Raw genomic sequence first — 21376 nt, 5'->3', positions numbered from 1 at the left:
GTGTGTGTGTGTGCATGCATGCGTGCAAACATTTGTGGTACGAGAGCGGGGAATGAATCTTCTACTCATACAGCTAAAAGATAAGTAACGCATGACCATTTGTATTGATGACCATTTGTATTGACTTTGCTTATGTATTGTATCCTCTCTTAGAGATGCCGTCCTACCTGAGTCTGTTTAGTGAGATCCGGCTGTATAACTACCGCAAACTGGTTCTGTGTTACGGCAGCACCAAGGGCAGCTCAGTGAGTAACATTACACCAATGTCCTGTCTGAACTCTAACCCTTTGCTAGGTTCCTTCCCAACTAGCGAGTGTATGGTGCCTCGTAGGGGTGTGAACGTTTTAAACTAAATTGAATTGTTAACATATAGAAAAAAATACGAAAACAAAAAACAAATGTTTTCTCACAAAATTACCACTAACAGGTTCCCATCATCATCATCATCATAAAGGGAAACATTTTAATTCATCAAATAGGCTGTAACGTTAGTAAGAGGGGTTATGCATCTTTCAAATTATTTACCACGAATATAAATCACTCAGCACATCATTGTCGTTAACAGTTGGGGGAGGAAGCTGATTACAGAAATGATTGTAGTTGATGTGCAGCCGGCATCAATAGCCTACTTGAGTAGCGAGGTCATTTGCTAAACGAAGTACTGCAAGAGCCATTTGAGCTGAACAATTCCTGCTGCTCTTTAATTATTTGTTATAAAAATGTTAAAAAAATACTAAACACTTTTTTTTCTTCAAACTGTTTTGTTGGTTAAGGGCTTGTAGTAAGCATTTCACTGTAACCTGTTGTATTCGGCGCATGTGACCAATAACATGTGATTTGACTCGCGCTACTGAAACAGATGCAACTTATCAATTGAACTGTTTCCTCCAACTTCAACTGTTTCAGCAGCTGTTATTCTCTTTTATAATAGGAGTGAAGACATACAGTTAACATCATCAGAACGCTACAGTTCTTCCCTTTTTAGATACCCACATCTGGCATGTGTTTTTCTATTGCTCAGTTTTTTGATTAGTGAGCTTAAACTTGGTTGGGCAGCGTGTGAAACAAAGTTGCCACTAGACTAATGAATACGCCACTTGCCTTTATCAAAACAATGTTTTTGTTGCATATTTCAGTCTGGAACCTGCCTAGGTTTATGGAGGGTTTTAACCTACACTATTCTGAATGGAACACTAGGTTTATGGAGGGTTGTAACCTACACTATTCTGAATGGAACACTAGGTTTATGGAGGGTTGTAACCTACACTATTCTGAATGGAACACTAGGTTTAGGGGGGGGGGGGTTGTAACCTACAGTATTCTGAATGGAACACTAGGTTTAAGGAGGGTTGTAACCTACACTATTCTGAATGGAACACTAGGTTTATGGAGGGTTGTAACCTACACTATTCTGAATGGAACACTAGGTTTATGGAGGGTTGTAACCTACACTATTCTGAATGGAACACTAGGTTTATGGAGGGTTGTAACCTACACTATTCTGAATGGAACACTAGGTTTATGGAGGGTTGTAACCTACACTATTCTGAATGGAACACTAGGTTTAGGGGGGGGGGGTTGTAACCTACACTATTCTAAATGGAACACTAGGTTTAGGGGGGGGGGTTGTAACCTACAGTATTCTAAACGGAACACTAGGATTATGGGGGGCTGTAACCTACAGTATTCTAAATGGAACACTAGGTTTATGGGGGGTTGTAACCTACACTATTCTGAATGGAACACTAGGTTTATGGGGGGTTGTAACCTACACTATTCTGAATGGAACACTAGGTTTATGGGGGGGTTTTAACCTACACTATTCTGAATGGAACACTAGGTTTATGGAGGGTTTTAACCTACACTATTCTGAATGGAACACTAGGTTTATGGAGGGTTTTAACCTACACTATTCTGAATGGAACACTAGGTTTATGGAGGGTTGTAACCTACAGTATTCTAAACGGAACACTAGGTTTATGGGGGGTTTTAACCTACACTATTCTGAATGGAACACTAGGTTTATGGAGGGTTTTAACCTACACTATTCTGAATGGAACACTAGGTTTATGGAGGGTTTTAACCTACACTATTCTGAATGGAACACTAGGTTTATGGAGTGTTTTAACCTACACTATTCTGAATGGAACACTAGGTTTATGGAGGGTTTTAACCTACACTATTCTAAACGGAACACTAGGTTTATGGAGGGTTGTAACCTACAGTATTCTAAACGGAACACTAGGTTTATGGAGGGTTTTAACCTACACTATTCTAAATGGAACACTAGGTTTATGGAGGGTTTTAACCTACACTATTCTGAATGGAACACTAGGTTTATGGGGGGTTGTAACCTACACTATTCTGAATGGAACACTAGGTTTATGGAGGGTTTTAACCTACACTATTCTGAATGGAACACTAGGTTTATGGAGGTTCTGAATGGAACACTAGGTTTATGGAGGGTTGTAACCTACACTATTCTGAATGGAACACTAGGTTTATGGGGGGTTGTAACCTACACTATTCTGAATGGAACACTAGGTTTATGGAGGGTTGTAACCTACACTATTCTGAATGGAACACTAGGTTTATGGGGGGTTGTAACCTACACTATTCTGTATGGAACACTAGGTTTATGGGGGGTTGTAACCTACACTATTCTAAATGGAACACTAGGTTTATGGAGGGTTTTAACCTACACTATTCTAAATGGAACACTAGGTTTATGGAGGGTTTTAACCTACACTATTCTGAATGGAACACTAGGTTTATGGAGGGTTTTAACCTACACTATTCTGAATGGAACACTAGGTTTATGGGGGGTTGTAACCTACAGTATTCTAAACGGAACACTAGGTTTATGGGGGGTTGTAACCTACACTATTCTAAACGGAACACTAGGTTTATGGGGGGTTGTAACCTACAGTATTCTAAATGGAACACTAGGTTTATGGAGGGTTTTAACCTACACTATTCTGAATGGAACACTAGGTTTATGGGGGGTTGTAACCTACACTATTCTGAATGGAACACTAGGTTTATGGAGGGTTTTAACCTACACTATTCTGAATGGAACACTAGGTTTATGGAGGTTCTGAATGGAACACTAGGTTTATGGAGGGTTGTAACCTACACTATTCTGAATGGAACACTAGGTTTATGGGGGGTTGTAACCTACACTATTCTGAATGGAACACTAGGTTTATGGAGGGTTGTAACCTACACTATTCTGAATGGAACACTAGGTTTATGGAGGGTTTTAACCTACACTATTCTGAATGGAACACTAGGTTTAGGGGGGGGGGGGGGTTGTAGCCTACAGTATTCTAAACGGAACACTAGGTTTAGGGGGGGGGGGTTGTAACCTACACTATTCTAAATGGAGCACTAGGATTATGGGGGGTTGTAACCTACAGTATTCTAAACGGAACACTAGGTTTATGGGGGGTTGTAACCTACACTATTCTGAATGGAACACTAGGTTTGTGGAGGGTTTTAACCTACACTATTCTGAATGGAACACTAGGTTTATGGAGGTTCTGAATGGAACACTAGGTTTATGGAGGGTTGTAACCTACACTATTCTGAATGGAACACTAGGTTTATGGAGGGTTGTAACCTACAGTATTCTAAATGGAACACTAGGTTTATGGAGGGTTTTAACCTACAGTATTCTAAATGGAACACTAGGTTTATGGAGGGTTTTAACCTACAGTATTCTAAATGGAACACTAGGTTTATGGAGGGTTTTAACCTACACTATTCTAAATGGAATACTAGGTTTATGGAGGGTTTTAACCTACACTATTCTGAAAAGAACACTAGGTTTTGGGGGGGGGGGGGTTTAACCTACACTATTCTGAATGGAACACTAGGTTTTGGGGGGTTGTAACCTACAGTATTCTAAATGGAACACTAGGTTTATGGGGGGTTGTAACCTACACTATTCTAAACGGAACACTAGGTTTATGGGGGGTTGTAACCTACAGTATTCTAAACGGAACACTAGGTTTTGGGGGGGTTGTAACCTACAGTATTCTAAATGGAACACTAGGTTTATGGGGGGTTGTAACCTACAGTATTCTAAACGGAACACTAGGTTTAGGGGGGGGTTGTAACCTACACTATTCTAAATGGAACACTAGGTTTAGGGGGGGGGTTGTAACCTACAGTATTCTAAACGGAACACTAGGTTTAGGGGGGGGTTGTAACCTACACTATTCTAAACGGAACACTAGGTTTATGGGGGGTTGTAACCTACAGTATTCTAAACGGAACACTAGGTTTTGGGGGGGTTGTAACCTACAGTATTCTAAATGGAACACTAGGTTTATGGGGGGTTGTAACCTACAGTATTCTAAACGGAACACTAGGTTTATGGGGGGTTGTAACCTACACTATTCTAAACGGAACACTAGGTTTTGGGGGGGGGGTTGTAACCTACAGTATTCTAAACGGAACACTAGGATTATGGGGGGCTGTAACCTACAGTATTCTAAATGGAACATTAGGTTTATGGGGGGTTGTAACCTACAGTATTCTAAATGGAACACTAGGATTATGGGGGGTTGTAACCTACAGTATTCTAAACGGAACACTAGGATTATGGGGGGTTGTAACCTACAGTATTCTAAATGGAACACTAGGATTATGGGGGGTTGTAACCTACAGTATTCTAAATGGAACACTAGGATTATGGGGGGTTGTAACCTACAGTATTCTAAACGGAACACTAGGATTATGGGGGGTTGTAACCTACAGTATTCTAAATGGAACACTAGGATTATGGGGGGTTGTAACCTACAGTATTCTAAATGGAACACTAGGTTTATGGGGGGTTGTAACCTACAGTATTCGAAATAACACACTAGAGCGGTTTGCAAGACAAATCTATTACTCTACAACTTTCCCTAATCAACCAGCCTATTTTGAATTTGTGATAAAGCTGTTGTGATTTTGCAAGTGTAGCTTGCCTACCGTTTTGGTTGTTTTTCCCATCCGTTAGACCATGTTTTTATAGGCAGTTATTTCTGTAGGCCTAATGGGAGCTTGGGTGCGCAGCACGAGTGTGTATAGAGGGAGCGGTCTAATCGAAATTGAGTGAGAGACTTGTAACGTAGGGAAAACAGAAAGGATGGAGAAGAACTGTGATCACCTAGCTAGGTTTGTTTTTTTTGTTCTGAGTTTCTAATGCACGTAACAAATGGAAGGAACACTGGAGCCAATGTGAATTAAAGGTTGTTTTCCATTGGGGCAGCCTCAAAGCAGATTCCAGATGCCTGTAGTCTAAGCATACTGTATAACTGTGCTAGATAGAACTTAATTTCCCACTAGCGGTCATACGCAATAGGACTTCCTGGGGAATTTTATGAAAGGTTCTTATTGTTTCTGCTGTTTTAATGTTATTTTTTTTATGTTTCAATTTGTGCCACATCCCTAGAGAACCAAAAAAAAGAAGATACTGATTAATCTGCCAAATTTTATTTTATTTAAATGTATTTTTTTGGTCCTCCAATAATCGGTATCGGCATTGAAAAATCATAATCGGTCGACCTCTAGTCTCAATCCATCACATTTATTCGTACAGTACTTTTTACAAACAGCAAGCAACATATGTGTAATAAATGACAATTACAAGAATACTGAATGAACAATGAAAACTTATTTTAACTTAATACATAAATCAAATCAATTTAGTCTCAAATAAATAATGAAACATGTTCAATTTGGTTTAAATAATGCAAAAACGCAGTGTTCGAGAAGAAAGTAAAAGTGCAATATGTGCCATGTAAAAAAAAGCTAACGTTTCAGTTCCTTGCTCAGAACATGAGAACATATGAAAGCTGGTGGTTCCTTTTTAACATGAGTCTTCAATATTCCCAGTTAATTAAGAAGTTTTAGGTTGTTGTTATTATAGGACTATTTCTCTCTATACCATTTGTATTCCATATACCTTTGACTATTGGATGTTCTTATAGGCACTTTAGTATTGCCAGCCTAATCTCGGGAGTTGATAGGCTTGAAGTCATAAACAGCGCTGTGCTTTAAGCATTGCTAAGAGCTGCTGGCAAACGCAGTAAAGTGCTGTTTGAATGAATGCTTACGAGCCTGCTGCTGCTTACCACCGCTCAGTCAGACTGCTCTATCAAGTATCAAATCATAAACTTAATTTTAATATAATAAACACACAGAAATATGAAGCTTTTTTATTTAATATGGTCAAATCTGGAAACTCATTTCGAAAACAAAACATTTATTCTTTCAGTGAAATGCGGAACCGTTACCTATTTTATCTAACGGGTGGCAACCCGAAGTCAAAATATTGCTGTTACATTGCACAACCTTCAATGTTATGTCATAATTATGTAAAATTCTGGCAAATTAATTACGGTCTTTACCGCTGCATATACCCTGGCTCTGATTTCACTGAATGCAAGAGAAGTGACACAATTTCCCTAGTTAATATTGCCTGCTAACATGAATTGCTACATATGCAGGTTTAAAAAAATATATACTTGTGTATTGATTTTAAGAAAGGCATTGATGTTTATGGTTAGGTACATTTATTGCAAAGATTGTGCTTTCTCCACGAATGCGCTTTTGTTAAATCATCACCCGTTTGGCAAAGTTGAAGTAGTCTGTGATTCGATGATAAATTAACAGGCACCGCATTGCTTATATGCAATGCAGAACAAGCTAGTTAACCTAGTAATATCATCAACCATATGTAGTTAACGAGTGAATATGTGAAGATTGATTGTTTTTTTTTTAGAAGATAAGTTTTATGCTAGCTAGCAACTTACCTCGGCTGCTTGCAGCCACAAGGTCCTTTTGATGCTGAACTCGCTTAACAGGTGGTCAGTCTGCCATGCAGTCTCCTCATGGATTGCAATGTAATCGGCCATAATCAGCGTCCGAAAAGGCTGATTACCGATGGTTGTGAAAACTTGAAATTGGCCCTAATTAATCGGACATGCCGACCTCTAATGAGACGCTTGCGCTCTCTCATTCCTTCTCTCGCCCACTCTCTCCTCTCTCGCCCCCTGCTCTCTCCTCTAGGTGACCATCCAGTGGAACAGTAGCAGCCAGAGGTTCCATCTCTCTCTAGGAACAGTAGGCCCTAACTCAGGCTGTAGTAACTGTCACAACATTATACTGCATCAACTACAGGAGATGTTCAACAAGACCCCTACTGTGGTCCCGCTTCTACAGGTACTGCACGTCCACACGCTCAACCTTTTTATTTTATTTTATTTCACCTTTATTTAACCAGGTAGGCTAGTTGAGAACAAGTTCTCATTTGCAACTGCGACCTGGCCAAGATAAAGCATAGCAGTGTGAGCATACAACAAAGAGTTACACATGGAGTAAACAATTAACAAGTCAATAACACAGTAGAAAACGAAGGGGGGGTCTATATACAATGTGTGCAAAAGGCATGAGGAGGTAGGCAAATAATTACAATTTTGCAGATTAACACTGGAGTGATAAAAGATCAGATGGTCATGTACAGGTAGAGATATTGGTGTGCAGAAGAGCAGAAAAGTAAATAAATAGAAACAGTACGGGGATGAGGTAGGTGAAAAGGGTGGGCTATTTACCAATAGACTATGTACAGCTGCAGCGATCGGTTAGCTGCTCAGATAGCTGATGTTTGAAGTTGGTGAGGGAGATAAAAGTCTCCAACTTCAGCGATTTTTGCAATTCGTTCCAGTCACAGGCAGCAGAGTACTGGAACGAAAGGCGGCCAAACCTAACTATACAGGGGCAGGACTGGCCACACGCTCAACCTAACTATACAGGGGCCGGGCCGTCTACCAAAGGGGCCTGAATTCCATTACATTTGTTTTCTATGAATTATCTAACTTCTCTTTTCACTCACTCACTCCCTCCCTCACCAGGTGCTGTCAGATACCCAGGCCCCTCTGAATGCCATCAACAAGCTGCCCACGGTGCCCATGCTGGGGCTGACCCAGCGCACTAACACGGCCTATCAGTGTTTCTCCATCCTTCCCCAGTCAGCCACACACATCCGCCTGGCCTTCCGCAACATGTACTGCATCGACATCTACTGCCGCAGCCGCGGGGTGGTGGCCATAAGAGACGGGGCCTACAGCCTCTTCGACAACACCAAGATCGTGGAGGGCTTCTACCCCGCCCCAGGGCTCAAGGTACGGGAGAGAGGAGAGGGCTTGGAGGGTGTGGATAATTTGTTTTAGGAATTTGAAAGTGTCAAGATTCAGTTGTATGAAAATATCTGATGTTGAGTTCAATTATAACTTTATCTCTCTCTGTGTCACTGTCTCCTTTCTTTCTTTCTTTCTTTCTTTCTTTCTTTCTTTATGTTCCCCCTTCACTCTCTCTCTCTCTACCAGACGTTCCTCAACATGTTTGTTGACAGTAACCAGGACGCTCGGCGACGCTCCGTCAATGAAGACGACAACCCGCCCTCGCCGGTGGGAGGCGACATGATGGACACCTTTATGAGCCAATTACAGGCCCAGCAGCAACAACAGCCAATGAGAGCGGGTCCTGGTGGAGTGTACCCTCCCTTAACCTCCCCTCCCACCCCTTACCATCCCAACGTGCCCACACAGTCCCCAGGTGAGAGGGGATGGTGTGGTTGTGCTGGCGTGTCCCCTGTTTGTGCCATGTGTGCTTGGCATCCCTTGACAGAACAGAGTAAAGAGACCAAATGCTCACGGGTCCCTGCTGAGTGATATCACTCCTTGTGTGTGTTCGTCCTTCCACTGCGGTTATGCACATGCTGAATGGCAAACTGTGTGAGAGAGTTGAGCCCAGAATGGAGGAAGCATTATCCAGTCCTGCTCACCCATCTCAGCCCTAGAGCCTGCGTCTGCTGTCCAACTTAGCTTGTGTGTTCTTCTGTTTATATGTGTGTGTGTGTGTGTGTGTGTGTGTGTGTGTGTGTGTGTGTGTGTGTGTGTGTGTGCTTGTCTGTGTGTGCTTGTCTGTGTATGGGTCAGTGTGTGTATGAATGGATGTACACTGCTCAAAAAAATAAAGGGAACACTAAAATTACACATCCTAGATCTGAATGAATGAAATATTCTTATTAAATCCTTTTTTCTTTACATAGTTGAATGTGCTGACAACAATTACTCAAAAATTATCAATAGAAATCAAATTTATCAACCCATGGAGGTCTGGATTTGGAGTCACACATTGAAGTGGAAAACCACACTACAGGCTGATCCAACTTTGATGTAATGTCCTTAAAACAAGTCAAAATGAGGCTCAGTACGTGCCTGTATGACCTCCCTACAACGCCTGGGCATGCTCCTGATGAGGTGGCGGATGGTCTCCTGAGGGATCTCCTCCCAGACCTGGACTAAAGCATCCGCCAACTCCTGGACAGTCTGTGGTGCAACGTGGCGTTGGTGGATGGAGCGAGACATGATGTCCCAGATGTGCTCAATTTGATTCAGGTCTGGGGAACAGGCGGGCCAGTCCATAGCATCAATGCCTTCCTCTTGCAGGAACTGCTGACACACTCCAGCCACATGAGGTCTAGCATTGTCTTGCATTAGGAGGAACCCAGGGCCAACCGCACCAGCATATGGTCTCACAAGGGGTCTGAGGATCTCATCTCGGTAGCTAATGGCAGTCAGGCTACCTGGCGAGCACATGGAGGGCTGTGCGGCCCCCCAAAGAAATGCCACCCCACACCATGAGTGACCCACCACCAAACCGGTCATGCTGGAGGATGTTGCAGGCAGCAGAACGTTCTCCACGGCGTCTCCAGACTGTCATGTCTGTCACATGTGCTCAGTGTCAACCTGCTTTCATCTGTGAAGAGCACAGGGCGCCAGTGGCGAATTTGCCAAACTTGGTGTTCTCTGGCAAATGCCAAACGTCCTGCACGGTGTTGGGCTGTAAGCACAACCCCCACCTGTGGACGTCGGGCCCTCATACCACCCTCATGGAGTCTGTTTCAGACCGTTTGAACAGACACATGCACATTTGTGGCCTGCTGGAGGTCATTTTGCAGGGCTCTGGCAGTGCTCCTCCTGCTCCTCCTTGCACAATGGCAGAGGTGGCGGAGGTAGCGGTCCTGCTGTAGGGTTGTTGCCCTCCTACGGCCTCCTCCACGTCTCCTGATGTACTGGCCTGTCTCCTGGTAGCGCCTCCATGCTCTGGACACTACCGCTGACAGACACAGCAAACCTTCTTGCCACAGCTTGCATTGATGTGCCATCCTGGATGTGCTGCACTACCTGAGCCACTTGTGTGGGTTGTAGACTACCACTAGAGTGAAAGCACCGCCAGCATTCAAAAGTGACCAAAACATCAGCCAGGAAGCATTTGAACTGAGAAGTGGTCTGTGGTTATCACCTGCAGAACCACTCCCTTATTGGGGGTGTCTTGCTAATTGCCTATAATTTCCACCTGTTGTCTATTCCATTTGCACAACAGCATGTGAAATGTATTGTCAATCAGTGTTGCTTCCTAAGTGGACAGTTTGATTTCACAGAAGTGTGATTGACTTGGAGTTACATTGTGTTGTTTAAGTGTTCCCTTTATTTTTTTGAGCAGTGTATGTGAGTGTGTCTGACAAGCCTTTTTGGTCAGTTTGTGTGTGTGTGCGCACAGGGACTACCCATTTGTTGGGCTCTACTAGCGGAGCGTTGAGCTCCCCCTCTGACATCCAGCCATAGGGAAGCATTGGAGTCATGGGCCAGCATCCTTGTGAAAAGCTTTCGACACCTTGTAGAGCCATGTCTCGAAGAATTGAGGCTGTTCTGAGGGCAATATTATGAATGTGTAGAGGGGACTGGGCTGGGGTAGAGGAGGGGACTGGGCTGGGGTAGAGGAGGGGACTGGGCTGGGGTAGAGGAGGGGACTGGGCTGGGGTAGAGGAGGGGACTGGGCTGGGGTAGAGGAGGGGACTGGGCTGGGGTAGAGGAGGGGACTGGGCTGGGGTAGAGGAGGGGACTGGGCTGGGGTAGAGGAGGGGACTGGGCTGGGGTAGAGGAGGGGACTGGGCTGGGGTAGAGGAGGGGACTGGGCTGGGGTAGAGGAGGGGACTGGGCTGGGGTAGAGGAGGGGACTGGGCTGGGGTAGAGGAGGGGACTGGGCTGGGGTAGAGGAGGGGACTGGGCTGGGGTAGAGGAGGGGACTGGGGTAGAGGAGGGGACTGGGGTAGAGGAGGGGACTGGGGTAGAGGAGGGGGTTGGGGTAGAGAGAGCTGGCCTGGGGTAGAGGAGGAGGGGGTTGGGTTGGGGTAGAGGAGGAGGGGGTTGGTTTATGGTAGAGGAGGGGGCTGGGGTAGAGGAGGGGGTTGGGTTGGTGTAGAGGAGGGGGTTGGGGTAGCGGTGGGGACTGGGTTGGTGTAGAGGGGGTTGGACTGGGGTAGAGGAGGGGGCTGGGGTAGAGGAGGGGGTTGGTTTATGGTAGAGGAGGGGGCTGGGGTAGAGGAGGGGGTTGGGGTAGCGGTGGGGACTGGGTTGGTGTAGAGGAGGGGGTTGGGGTAGCGGTGGGGAATGGGTTGGTGTAGAGGGGGTTGGACTGGGGTAGAGGAGGGGGCTGGGGTAGAGGAGGGGGTTGGGTTGGGGTAGATGTGTGGACTGGGTTGGTGTAGAGGGGACTGGGATGGGGTATAGGAGGGGGCTGGGCAAAGGACGGGGTTGGGTTGGGGTAGATGTGGACTGGGTTGGTGTAGAGGAGGGGACTGGGCTGGGGTAGAGGAGTACAACCATAGGCGGTCCATGGTGCAGGTTGAGTGACACATGGTCTGTAGGCGGGAAGGGCTGTATATGGGCTGGCAGGCTAGCTTGCTGTCTGGCAGGCTGGGTGGCTGACTGGTGAACATTCTGGGCACATTGATCAGTGTTTCCAACCTCTAGCCCATGGACTTGCACTGGTCCCTGTGCTGTTGCTCACCGGTCCCTTAGATAGTTCTGACACCTGTTTAGTCTGTTCTCAGGTGGTTGAGAAGTTGAACCCAAGCTTGACTGGGCAGTAGGCACACAGTGGTGGTTTAACAGTGGAGAGTGTTAATTGGGAAGTAAATGGAAGTGTTTGAGAACGTGACAGTCTGTGTATATGTGTGTTTTCGTGCGTCATGGTTCATGTCGGACTGCTTGTCTGAGTAAACAAATAGGTTCAGGACAATTATTGATTATTATTGCTGTGATTATGTTGAGGAAGATGATGACTGATAATATCAGTGGATACTGTATTGACGTCGACGATGATGTGAGTGAAAAATAATATCTGTCTGTATATTTCCCAGGTGCTCTGGACCCCAGCTCCCCCTATGCTATGGTATCTCCCAACCAGAGGGGCCAGTGGCCAGGCTCTCCCCAAGTCTCAGGGCCCTCTCCTGGGGCTCGCATCCACGGCATGTCCCCTGGAAACCCCTCACTCCACTCTCCCATCCCCGACGCCTCACACTCCCCGCGCGCCGGCTCCAGTGAGTACCACACACACACACCGTAGAAACTCTCTACATCCCCATACATGACTCTCATGACTGGATTGGCGCCGGACATTTGACCTACAACAATTTAATTTACTGGACATTTGGGAAATTTAGCGGACCAATATGCATTGGGTGTGTAACCTGATTAGGGCATCCACCCACAGTTCTCAGAATGACAGCACATTTACAATATGGTAATTCATATGAACAGAACATGCAAGTTGAGGATGCAATGATAAGCGATCCTTCTTACTGAATTCTGATGTGCACTTTGAACATGTTAGAATAAGTGTCCACATTTACCTTTGCTTAACCAACAAGACGAGTAACGAACAGCAAAATCACTAACCTTTGTCAATCCACTATAGTAGAACATTTTAGGCTAGCTATTTTATTGGTCAGCTTGTCGAGGAAGAGAACTTATTCCAAACAGACTCTGGGACAGTTGTGGGAAGATGGATCCTAAATTCATATAACCAGTAAGCATAGTCTACATGAGTGAAGCAAAAGATCTGAACGTTTAGCTTAAAATGTTGATAAACCTATTATTTCTTAGTAAAGAACAAGAAGGCCCTCACACTGTTAAATTCCCAGTTCGCCTCTTTATTGACAACGTTTTGATCCAAAAACGCATCTTCGTCAGGTCCAAAAACCTTTAATTTGTTCACATTAGCGCAGCAATGCGTACAAGGCAGTAGGCAACAAGTGAATGTTTGTTCCATAATGCAACTGGCAGGAAACCACAGTGTTAAAAAGGGCGCCTGTCACACAAACAGTGACAGAGATTCAAATATGTGTTAGATCTTCTCTCGTTCTAAATTTCTACGGCTACTTTGAAGCAAGATGAGACATGCCTCATATGTTTTAAAATGTTCATTGTTCATCAAGTTGTGAAGAGGGCACGACTACACCTCTTCCCCCTCAGGAGGCTGAAAAGATTTGGCATGGGCCTCTACAACTGCACCACTGAAAGCATCTTGACTGGCTGCATGACCGCTTGGTGTGGCAACTGCTTGGCATCCGACCGGAAGGCGCTACAGAGGGTAGTGCATACGGCCCAGTACATCACTGGGACCAAGCTCCCTGCCATCCAGGATCTTTATACCAGATGGGGTCAGAGGAAGGCCTTAATGTCCACTAGTGCTAACCCCATTTAGTCAACTGGTCGATTGTTTGGTCGATATAATTTTGGTTGACGTGGACTAATCCATTGCGGAGGCCACGGGGATGGCACACTCTAAGAAGTGCTACTGAAATTGTAAATGGGTATATTATGTAAGAATAATGGTGCAACACTAATAAATATATAATTTTATTTAAAAAATGTATTTTCTACCGCGTTAACGGTCGCTGTCCGAGGATCTGAAACGTAATCTTCAGTGCGCCATTGAATTGGCATCTTTCCCTAAATGTGGCTATTTATGTGCATAATAACGAAGTTAACCAGTACATTGGTATTGAGAACAATGCGGAGGAGGCAACAGCGGAGTGAGGAGACGAGGAAACGACCCTTGCCTTAATTGTCTAAGAAAGTTGAGGAGAGAGGAAACACCAACTTAATTAGGTCTATAATCATAGCCTAACAGTTAAATGTGCCTGGCTTTATAAATCATCCATATATATATATATATGGATTTCCTGTTTAGTCTTGGTACCGTAACTTACTTAGGCCTATATTTCAATATATCAATCATTCATTTGTTCATGTCATCACACAGCATACAAGTGAGTCATTCATGCTTTGAAATGCAATCAAGCATTTTTTAAATGAAATAACAAAGGGAGCTTTGGCTAATTAGCCTAAACAATAAATAAGCCGCAATTCACGATGCATGCAACTGTTTTTAGCCTTTGCTGTAATAAAGGATTTATATATTATAATTTTTGCGTTAGATAATACTTCAATTTATTTAGTTTTTTTCCACCGTTCCAAATGGTCAGAAATAATCATTATTAATATAACAGCACCTGTTTGGCATACAGCGCTTGCTCCTATACCCTCCTTTTTCTGGATCTCCATTAGTTTCCACAACTAAATCAAATGTCTTCCACACATCTGACTTCCCCTTTCCCTCCTGAGCAACCAGTAAACATTCCCTTGTTCTTTTTCACGTGTTGGTGTTGGGAGTTTTATAACCAATTTATTGATGTGATGATGATATATGTCAGGACCTATTGGTCACGTGTATGCAATACATACATATATATTTCAAGTAAAGAGAGCAAGGGTTGAGGGAATAGGTAATGTTTTTCCTAAACAAATGAGTTTTTTTCAGTAAAATATATTTTCAGTCCGAGAAAGTAAGAAACAAAATGGCTGTAATTACAGTACCAGTCAAAAGCTTGGACAAACTTACTCATTCAAGGGTTTTTCTTTATTTGAACTATTTTCTACATTTTAGAATAGTAGTGAAGACATCAAAACTATGAAATGACACGTATGGAATCATGTAGTAACCCAAAAAGGGTTAAACAAATCAAAATATATTTGAGATTTGAGATTCTTCACCGGAGCCACCCTTTGCCTTTATGACAGCTTTGCGCACAAGTTTGTGTAAATGTGAATTGAATGTAGGAGAATATAACACAATAGATCTGGTTTAGATAATACAATGAAAAACAACATACGTTTTTTCTTTTTATTGTTGTATCATCTTTAAAATGAACAAGATAAAACAAACCTTCAGATAGGATGATGGGGACAATTTCAGTGGAAAATATAAGAGGGCAACAGTACCTGTGCAAAGTTTCAGAATGATAACTTCCAAAATGAGTGTGCTACATGACATTTATCATGAAGTCACCCAGGTGTCCCACACAAGTAGCCCAAATGTACCCAAGTGGCCAAATTGGGGAAGGTATACATTTTGAAACAAATAACTATATACAAAATGCCAAAATGTATTCTAACACACCCCCAAAAAAAAATTTGAAAAAAATATGTACATTTACAAAATAACATGGGTTACTATTTACACACTTTCAATATTTGGAAGACCCTCAGCAAGCAATGCAGGTGTAGAAGCACGGTGGCTAGGAAAAACTCCCTAGAAATGCCAAAACCCAGGAAGAAACCTAGAGAGGAACCAGGCTATGAGGGGTGGCCAGTCCTCTTCTGGCTGTGCCGGGTGGAGATTATAACAGAACATGGCCAAGATGTCCAAATGTTCATAAATGACCAGCATGGTCAAATAATAATAATCACAGTAGTTGTCGAGGGTGCAACAAGTCAGCACCTCAGGAGTAAATGTCAGTTGGCTTTTCATAGCCGATCATTAAGAGTATCTCTACCGCTCCTGCTGTCTCTAGAGAGTTGAAAAGAGCAGGTCTGGGACAGGTAGCACGTCCGGTGAACAGGTCAGGGTTCCATAGCCGCAGGCAGAACAGTTGAAACTGGAGAAGCAGCACAGCCAGGTGGACTGGGGACAGCAAGGAGTCATCATGGCAGGTAGTCCTGACGCATGGTCCTAGGGCTCAGGTCCTCCGAGAGAGAGAATTAGAGAGAGCATACTTAAATTCACACAGGACACCGGATAAGACAGAAGAAGTACTCCAGATATAACAAACTGACCCTAGCCCCCCGACACAAACTACTGCAGCATAAATACTGGAGGCTGAGACAGGAGGGGTCAGGAGACGCTGTGGCCCCATCCGATGAGACCCCCGGACAGGGCCAAACAGGAAGGATATAACATCACCCACTTTGCCAAAGCTCTACACAATATTGTGCTGCTGAGGTGTAATAAACAGATATAATGAGTACAGGGAACATAAGGTTGAATATATTATTATAGACCTGCTAGATCTACTGTCTCTATTATATTATGACAGACCAGCTAGATCTACTGTCTCTATTATAGTATGACAGACCAGCTAGATCTACTGTCTTTATTATATTACAACAGACCAGCTGTATCTACTGTCTCCATTTCACTTTGGCCATTGTTTTGGGCCTGCCCTCCCCTCAACAGCCTCAAATTGGCTATTTCATGTGGGTTGGGGTGGGGCGGCAGACGCATTTCATCACTTTTCATTACATTTTTATATATTGCTTCTAAAATTAAAATAAATCACAAATAATATTTTATATTATTAATTTCAAACAAGGGCATTAGCATGAGAAGAATTTACCAGTCCAAAACGGTGACATCGTTCCTCTTCTGCAGGCATCGTTACAGATTATACACAGTGGCTACAACGGTGTGCTCTCCATTCAAAAAATATTCCTCCACTTGGGAATCACTAAATGAATCATCCTACAACATTCGCTGTCTCACTTTTCCGATCAATTTCTTCTAAAATTGTGTGCACATCTGTATACCTAGACTTTGATTTAGCTTTCGCTGACTTAGTTGCCATACTGATTGATATATATAAACAGCTGAATCTGCTCGTTTACCAAAACAACGTTGTGCGTAAAATGCGTAGCTCCATCCGGAATAAAACTTCAATAGCGAATGACTCTCTTTACGCCGGAGTTTACGACATGGGTTGGTCTTCCAACACACAACCATTGCTTATTGCCGTTTACCTCAGCTCATTGGCTATCTACCCAGCTAGATTTCAAGACGATCAGTGGTCATTGGGTTAAAATACAGTCAATCAACGAAACAGTGGTCATATCATTGGTGCACAGTGATGTCATTACTTGTTGTCTTCAAATCGGTTTCTTTCAGTCAATACGTCCCACGAAATGGCCCATCAGGTTTGGTTGTGTTACAAACAAACCAGTTGAATGCAATGAAACCAAACATGACTGGAAAAGTCACGTTTTGTGTGGGTTATTTACCTGGATGGAATGTGTCGTCGAAAATGGAATGAGAGGGAATTCACGACACAAGCGGTTCACAAAATGTTTCGTGTTAGGCTATAAAAACAGATTTTATCAAACAAAAGATAATTCATTGTGTAACAATGAATGTTTAATATGACTATTTATGTAGCGATCACCGTATGTTGTGGAATTTCAGCCCGCTACCGGGTTCCGTGCTCAGAGAGGTTAAGACATGGTCAGTCAATCCGGAACATTTCAAGAACTTTTAACGTTTTTACAGTGCCGTCACAAAAACCATCAAGCGCTATGATGAAACTGGGTCTCATGAAGACACCGGCAAGGAAGACCCAGAGTTACCTCTGCTGCAGAGGATTTGTTCATTAGAGTTAACTGCACCTCAGATTGCAGCCCAAATAAATGCTTCACAGAGTTCAAGTAACAGACATCTCAACATCAACTGTTCAGAGGAGACTGCGTGAATTTAAAAAACATTTTTTTACTTCACCTTTTTATTTAACCATGTAAGCCAGTTAAGAACATGTTCTCATTTACAACTGCGACCTGGCCAAGATAAAGCAAAGCAGTGCGACACAAAAAACAACACAGAGTTACACGTGGAATAAGCAAATGTACAGTCAATAACACAATAGAAAAGTCTATATACAGTGTGTGCAAATGAAGTAGGTAAGGCAATAAATAATAATAGTAAATAGGCCGTAGTGGCGAAATAATTACAATTCAGCAAATTTACACTGGAGTGATAGATGTGCAGAAGATGAATGTGCAAGTAGAGATACTGGGGTGCAAAGGAGCAATTAAAAAATATATATATATATATATATATATAAATAGCAATATGGGGATGAGGTAGTTGGATGGGCTATTTACACATGGCAGTAAGCTGCCTTTTATAGCTGATGCTTAAAGTTAGTGTGGGAGATATGAGTCTCCAGCTTCAGTGATTTTTGCAATTAATTCCAGTCAATGGCAGCATAGAACTGAAAGGAAAGGCAGCCAAAGGAAGAATTGGCTTTGGGGGTGACCAGTGAGATCTACCTGCTGGAGCGCGTGCTATGGGTGGGTGCTGCTATGGTGACCAGTGAGCTATGATAAGGTGGGGCTTTACCTAGCAAAGACTTATAGATGGCCTGGAGCCAGTGGGTTTGGCGACGAATATGAAGCAAGGGCCAGCCAACGAGAGCGTACAGGTCGCAGTGGTGGGTAGTTTATGGGGCTTTGGTGACAAAACAGATGGCACTGTGATAGACTGCATCCAATTTGCTGAGTAGAGAGTTGGAGGCTATTTTGTAAATGACATCGCTGAAGTCAAGGATCGGTAGGATGGTTAGTTTTACGAGGGTATGTTTGGCTGCATGTGTGAAGGATGCTTTGTTGCAAAATAGGAAGCCGTTTCTAGATTTAATTTTGGATTTTGGAGATGTTTAATATGAGTCTGGAAGGAGAGTTTACAGTCTAACCAGACACCTAGGTATTTGTAGTTGTCCACATTTTATAAGTCAGAACCGTCCTGAGTAGTGATACTGGACGGGCGGGCAGGTGTGGGCAGCGATCAGTTGAAGAGCATACATTTAGTTTTACTTGCATTTAAGAGCAGTTGGAGGCCACGGAAGGAGAGTTGTATTGCATTGAAGCTCGTCTGGAGGTTAGTTAACATTGGTTCCGAAGAAGGGCCAGAAGTATACAGAATTGTGTTGTCTGCATAACTTGGTTAACCCATTCCATTCGAGGAATTGCCAAGAAACTGAAGATCTCGTACAACACTAAGAAAACTGGCTCTAACCAGAATAGAAGAGGAGTGGGAGGCCCCAGTGTACAACTGAGCAAGAGGACATCTACATTTAGACTGTCTAGTTTGAGAATCAGACTCCTCACAAGTCGTCAACTGGCAGCTTCATTAAATAGTACCCGCAAAACACCAGTCTCAGCATCAACAGTGAAGAGGCGACTCCGGGATGCTGGCCTTCTAGGCAGAGTTCCTCTCTCCAGTGTCTGTTCTTTTTCCCATGAAGGGTGTAGTACATGTGTGTGCATGTACATGTGATATAGATACTTTTGCACTTCTCGCACCAAAGTATGTTTATCACTAGCAGACAGAACACGTCTCCTTCCTGAGCGGTACGATGGCTGCGTGGTCCCATAGTGTTTATACTTGCGTACTATTGTTTGTACAGATGAACGTGGTACCTTCAGGCGTTTGGAAATTGCTCCCAAGCATGAACCAGACTTGCGGAGGTCTACAATTTTTTTTCCTGAGGTCTTGGCTGATTTCTTATGATTTTCCCATGGTGTCAAGCAAAGAGGCACTGAGTTTGAAGGTAGGCCTTGAAATACATCCACAGGTACACCTTCAATTGACTCAAATTATGTCAACTAGCCTATCGGAAGCTTCTAAAGCCATGATATCATTTTCTGGAATTTTCCATGTTTTTTAAAGGCACAGTCAACTTAGTGTATGTAATCTTCTGACCAACTGGAATTGTGATACATTGAATTATAAGTGAAATAATCTGTCTGTAAACAATTGTTAGAAAAATGACTTGTGTCATGCACAAAGTAGATGTCCTAACCGACTTGCCAAGACTGTAGTTTGTTAACAAGAAATTTGTGGAGTGGTTGAAAAACGAACCTAAGTGTATGTAAACTTCCAACTTCAACTGTACATACATACAGTGCATTTGGAAAGTATTCAGACTCCTTGACTTTATCCACATTTTTTTACGTTACAGCTTTATTCTAAAATGTATGAGATGTTATTTATTTAATCCATCTACTACACACAATACCCCAAAGCGAAAACAGTTTTGTTTTTAGTGGAAATTTATAAAAACAGATACCTTATTTACATAAGTATTCAGACCTTTTGCTATGAGACTCGAAATTGTTGTTCTGTAATGGAAACCTCTCCAACATTTTTATTATTTTTTTTATTTTACCTTTATTTAACCAGGCAAGTCAGTTAAGAACAAATTCTTATGTTCAATGACGGCCTAGGAACAGTGGGTTAACTGCCTGTTTAGGGGCAGAACGACAGATTTGTACCTTGTCAGCTCGGGGATTTGAACTTGCAACCTTCCGGTTACTATTCCAACGCTCTAACCACCTAGGCTACCTGCCACCCCAACATAATCCTGGTAGAATTATTACTTGTTTCAATGTTTACTAATGACATGACACTGGCTTTGAGTCAAATGAGAAAAAAGGTGGGGGACTCAATACATTCCGAATGCACTGTATGTCTCGGACTGAAAACGTGGGAACTAAAGCCAAGATTTCTGATAAAGAGAAGCGCTGGGTGATCTGACCTCCATAGCAGGTCATTTTGAATCTGAAGCTGGAAAAGTCTGTGGGAAAGTTGAACCTGTTAATTGGTTGGAGGGCTCTCTTTATCTTCATTAAGTGCAGGAATAAATACGTGTGTTGTGTACTATTAGTCTTTGCCTGAAAAGTTCAACGTTAGATATTACTGCACTGTCGGTGCTAGAAGCACAAGCATTTTGCTACACCCGCAATAACATCTGCTAATCACTTTTATGTGACCAAAAACATTTTATTTACATGACTCACCCTTTTTAAAATCATTTTTATCTCCCTTTCCCTTCCTTTATCCTCCCCCTCTCTTCCTTTTTCCTCTTCTTCCCCTTCTTCGTCCTCCTCTCTCAAGGTGGCCGGCCCACCATTCAAGTACAACACGCTGAATGCCTTCACCAAGCTGCTGGGCGCCCCCACCAACATCCTCAGGGACTGTGTCCGCATCATGAAGCTTGAACTGGTGAGGTCCTTTTCCTCTGGCTGTGTGTGTGTGTGTGTGGTACCCCATAAATTTATTTGTGTCCGTTAAGAATATAAAGGGGCTGGTGATGTGTTTCTGCCTGTCTGTGAGAGAAAGACATATGTGTAATGATTGTGTAAGTAGCTCTCTAACTTCTGTAACCCTCTCCAGTTCCCTGACCAGGCCACCCAGTTAAAGTGGAATGTCCAGTTCTGTCTTACCATCCCCCCCAGCGCCCCTCCCATCGCACCCCCAGGAACCATCGCTGTGGTGCTCAAGTCCAAAATGCTCTTCTTCGTGAGTACTGGTTTTCCCTTGCCTGATTTGTTTTAATTTAAGCAGTTGATTGGCCGATATCCACTCA

General features: G+C 43.2%; 1 protein-coding gene across 1 annotated transcript in view; it reads left to right on the top strand.

Moving 5' to 3' along the window:
• LOC109870604 (mediator of RNA polymerase II transcription subunit 14-like) overlaps positions 1-21376 on the top strand; it is a 40606-nt gene that overhangs the window by 17931 nt on the left and 1299 nt on the right. The window contains exons 19-25 of the mRNA XM_031802267.1: positions 154-245; positions 7063-7215; positions 7905-8174; positions 8379-8607; positions 12260-12462; positions 20803-21012; positions 21184-21309. Of these exons, the coding sequence (XP_031658127.1) occupies positions 154-245; positions 7063-7215; positions 7905-8174; positions 8379-8607; positions 12260-12462; positions 20803-21012; positions 21184-21309 (1283 nt within the window). The remainder of the gene's footprint in view (positions 1-153; positions 246-7062; positions 7216-7904; positions 8175-8378; positions 8608-12259; positions 12463-20802; positions 21013-21183; positions 21310-21376) is intronic.

The sequence above is a fragment of the Oncorhynchus kisutch genome, linkage group LG2, assembly GCF_002021735.2.
Source record: "Oncorhynchus kisutch isolate 150728-3 linkage group LG2, Okis_V2, whole genome shotgun sequence".
In the NCBI taxonomy this organism is placed as follows: Eukaryota; Metazoa; Chordata; class Actinopteri; order Salmoniformes; family Salmonidae; genus Oncorhynchus; species Oncorhynchus kisutch.
This window is presented reverse-complemented; position numbering and strand designations above follow the sequence as displayed.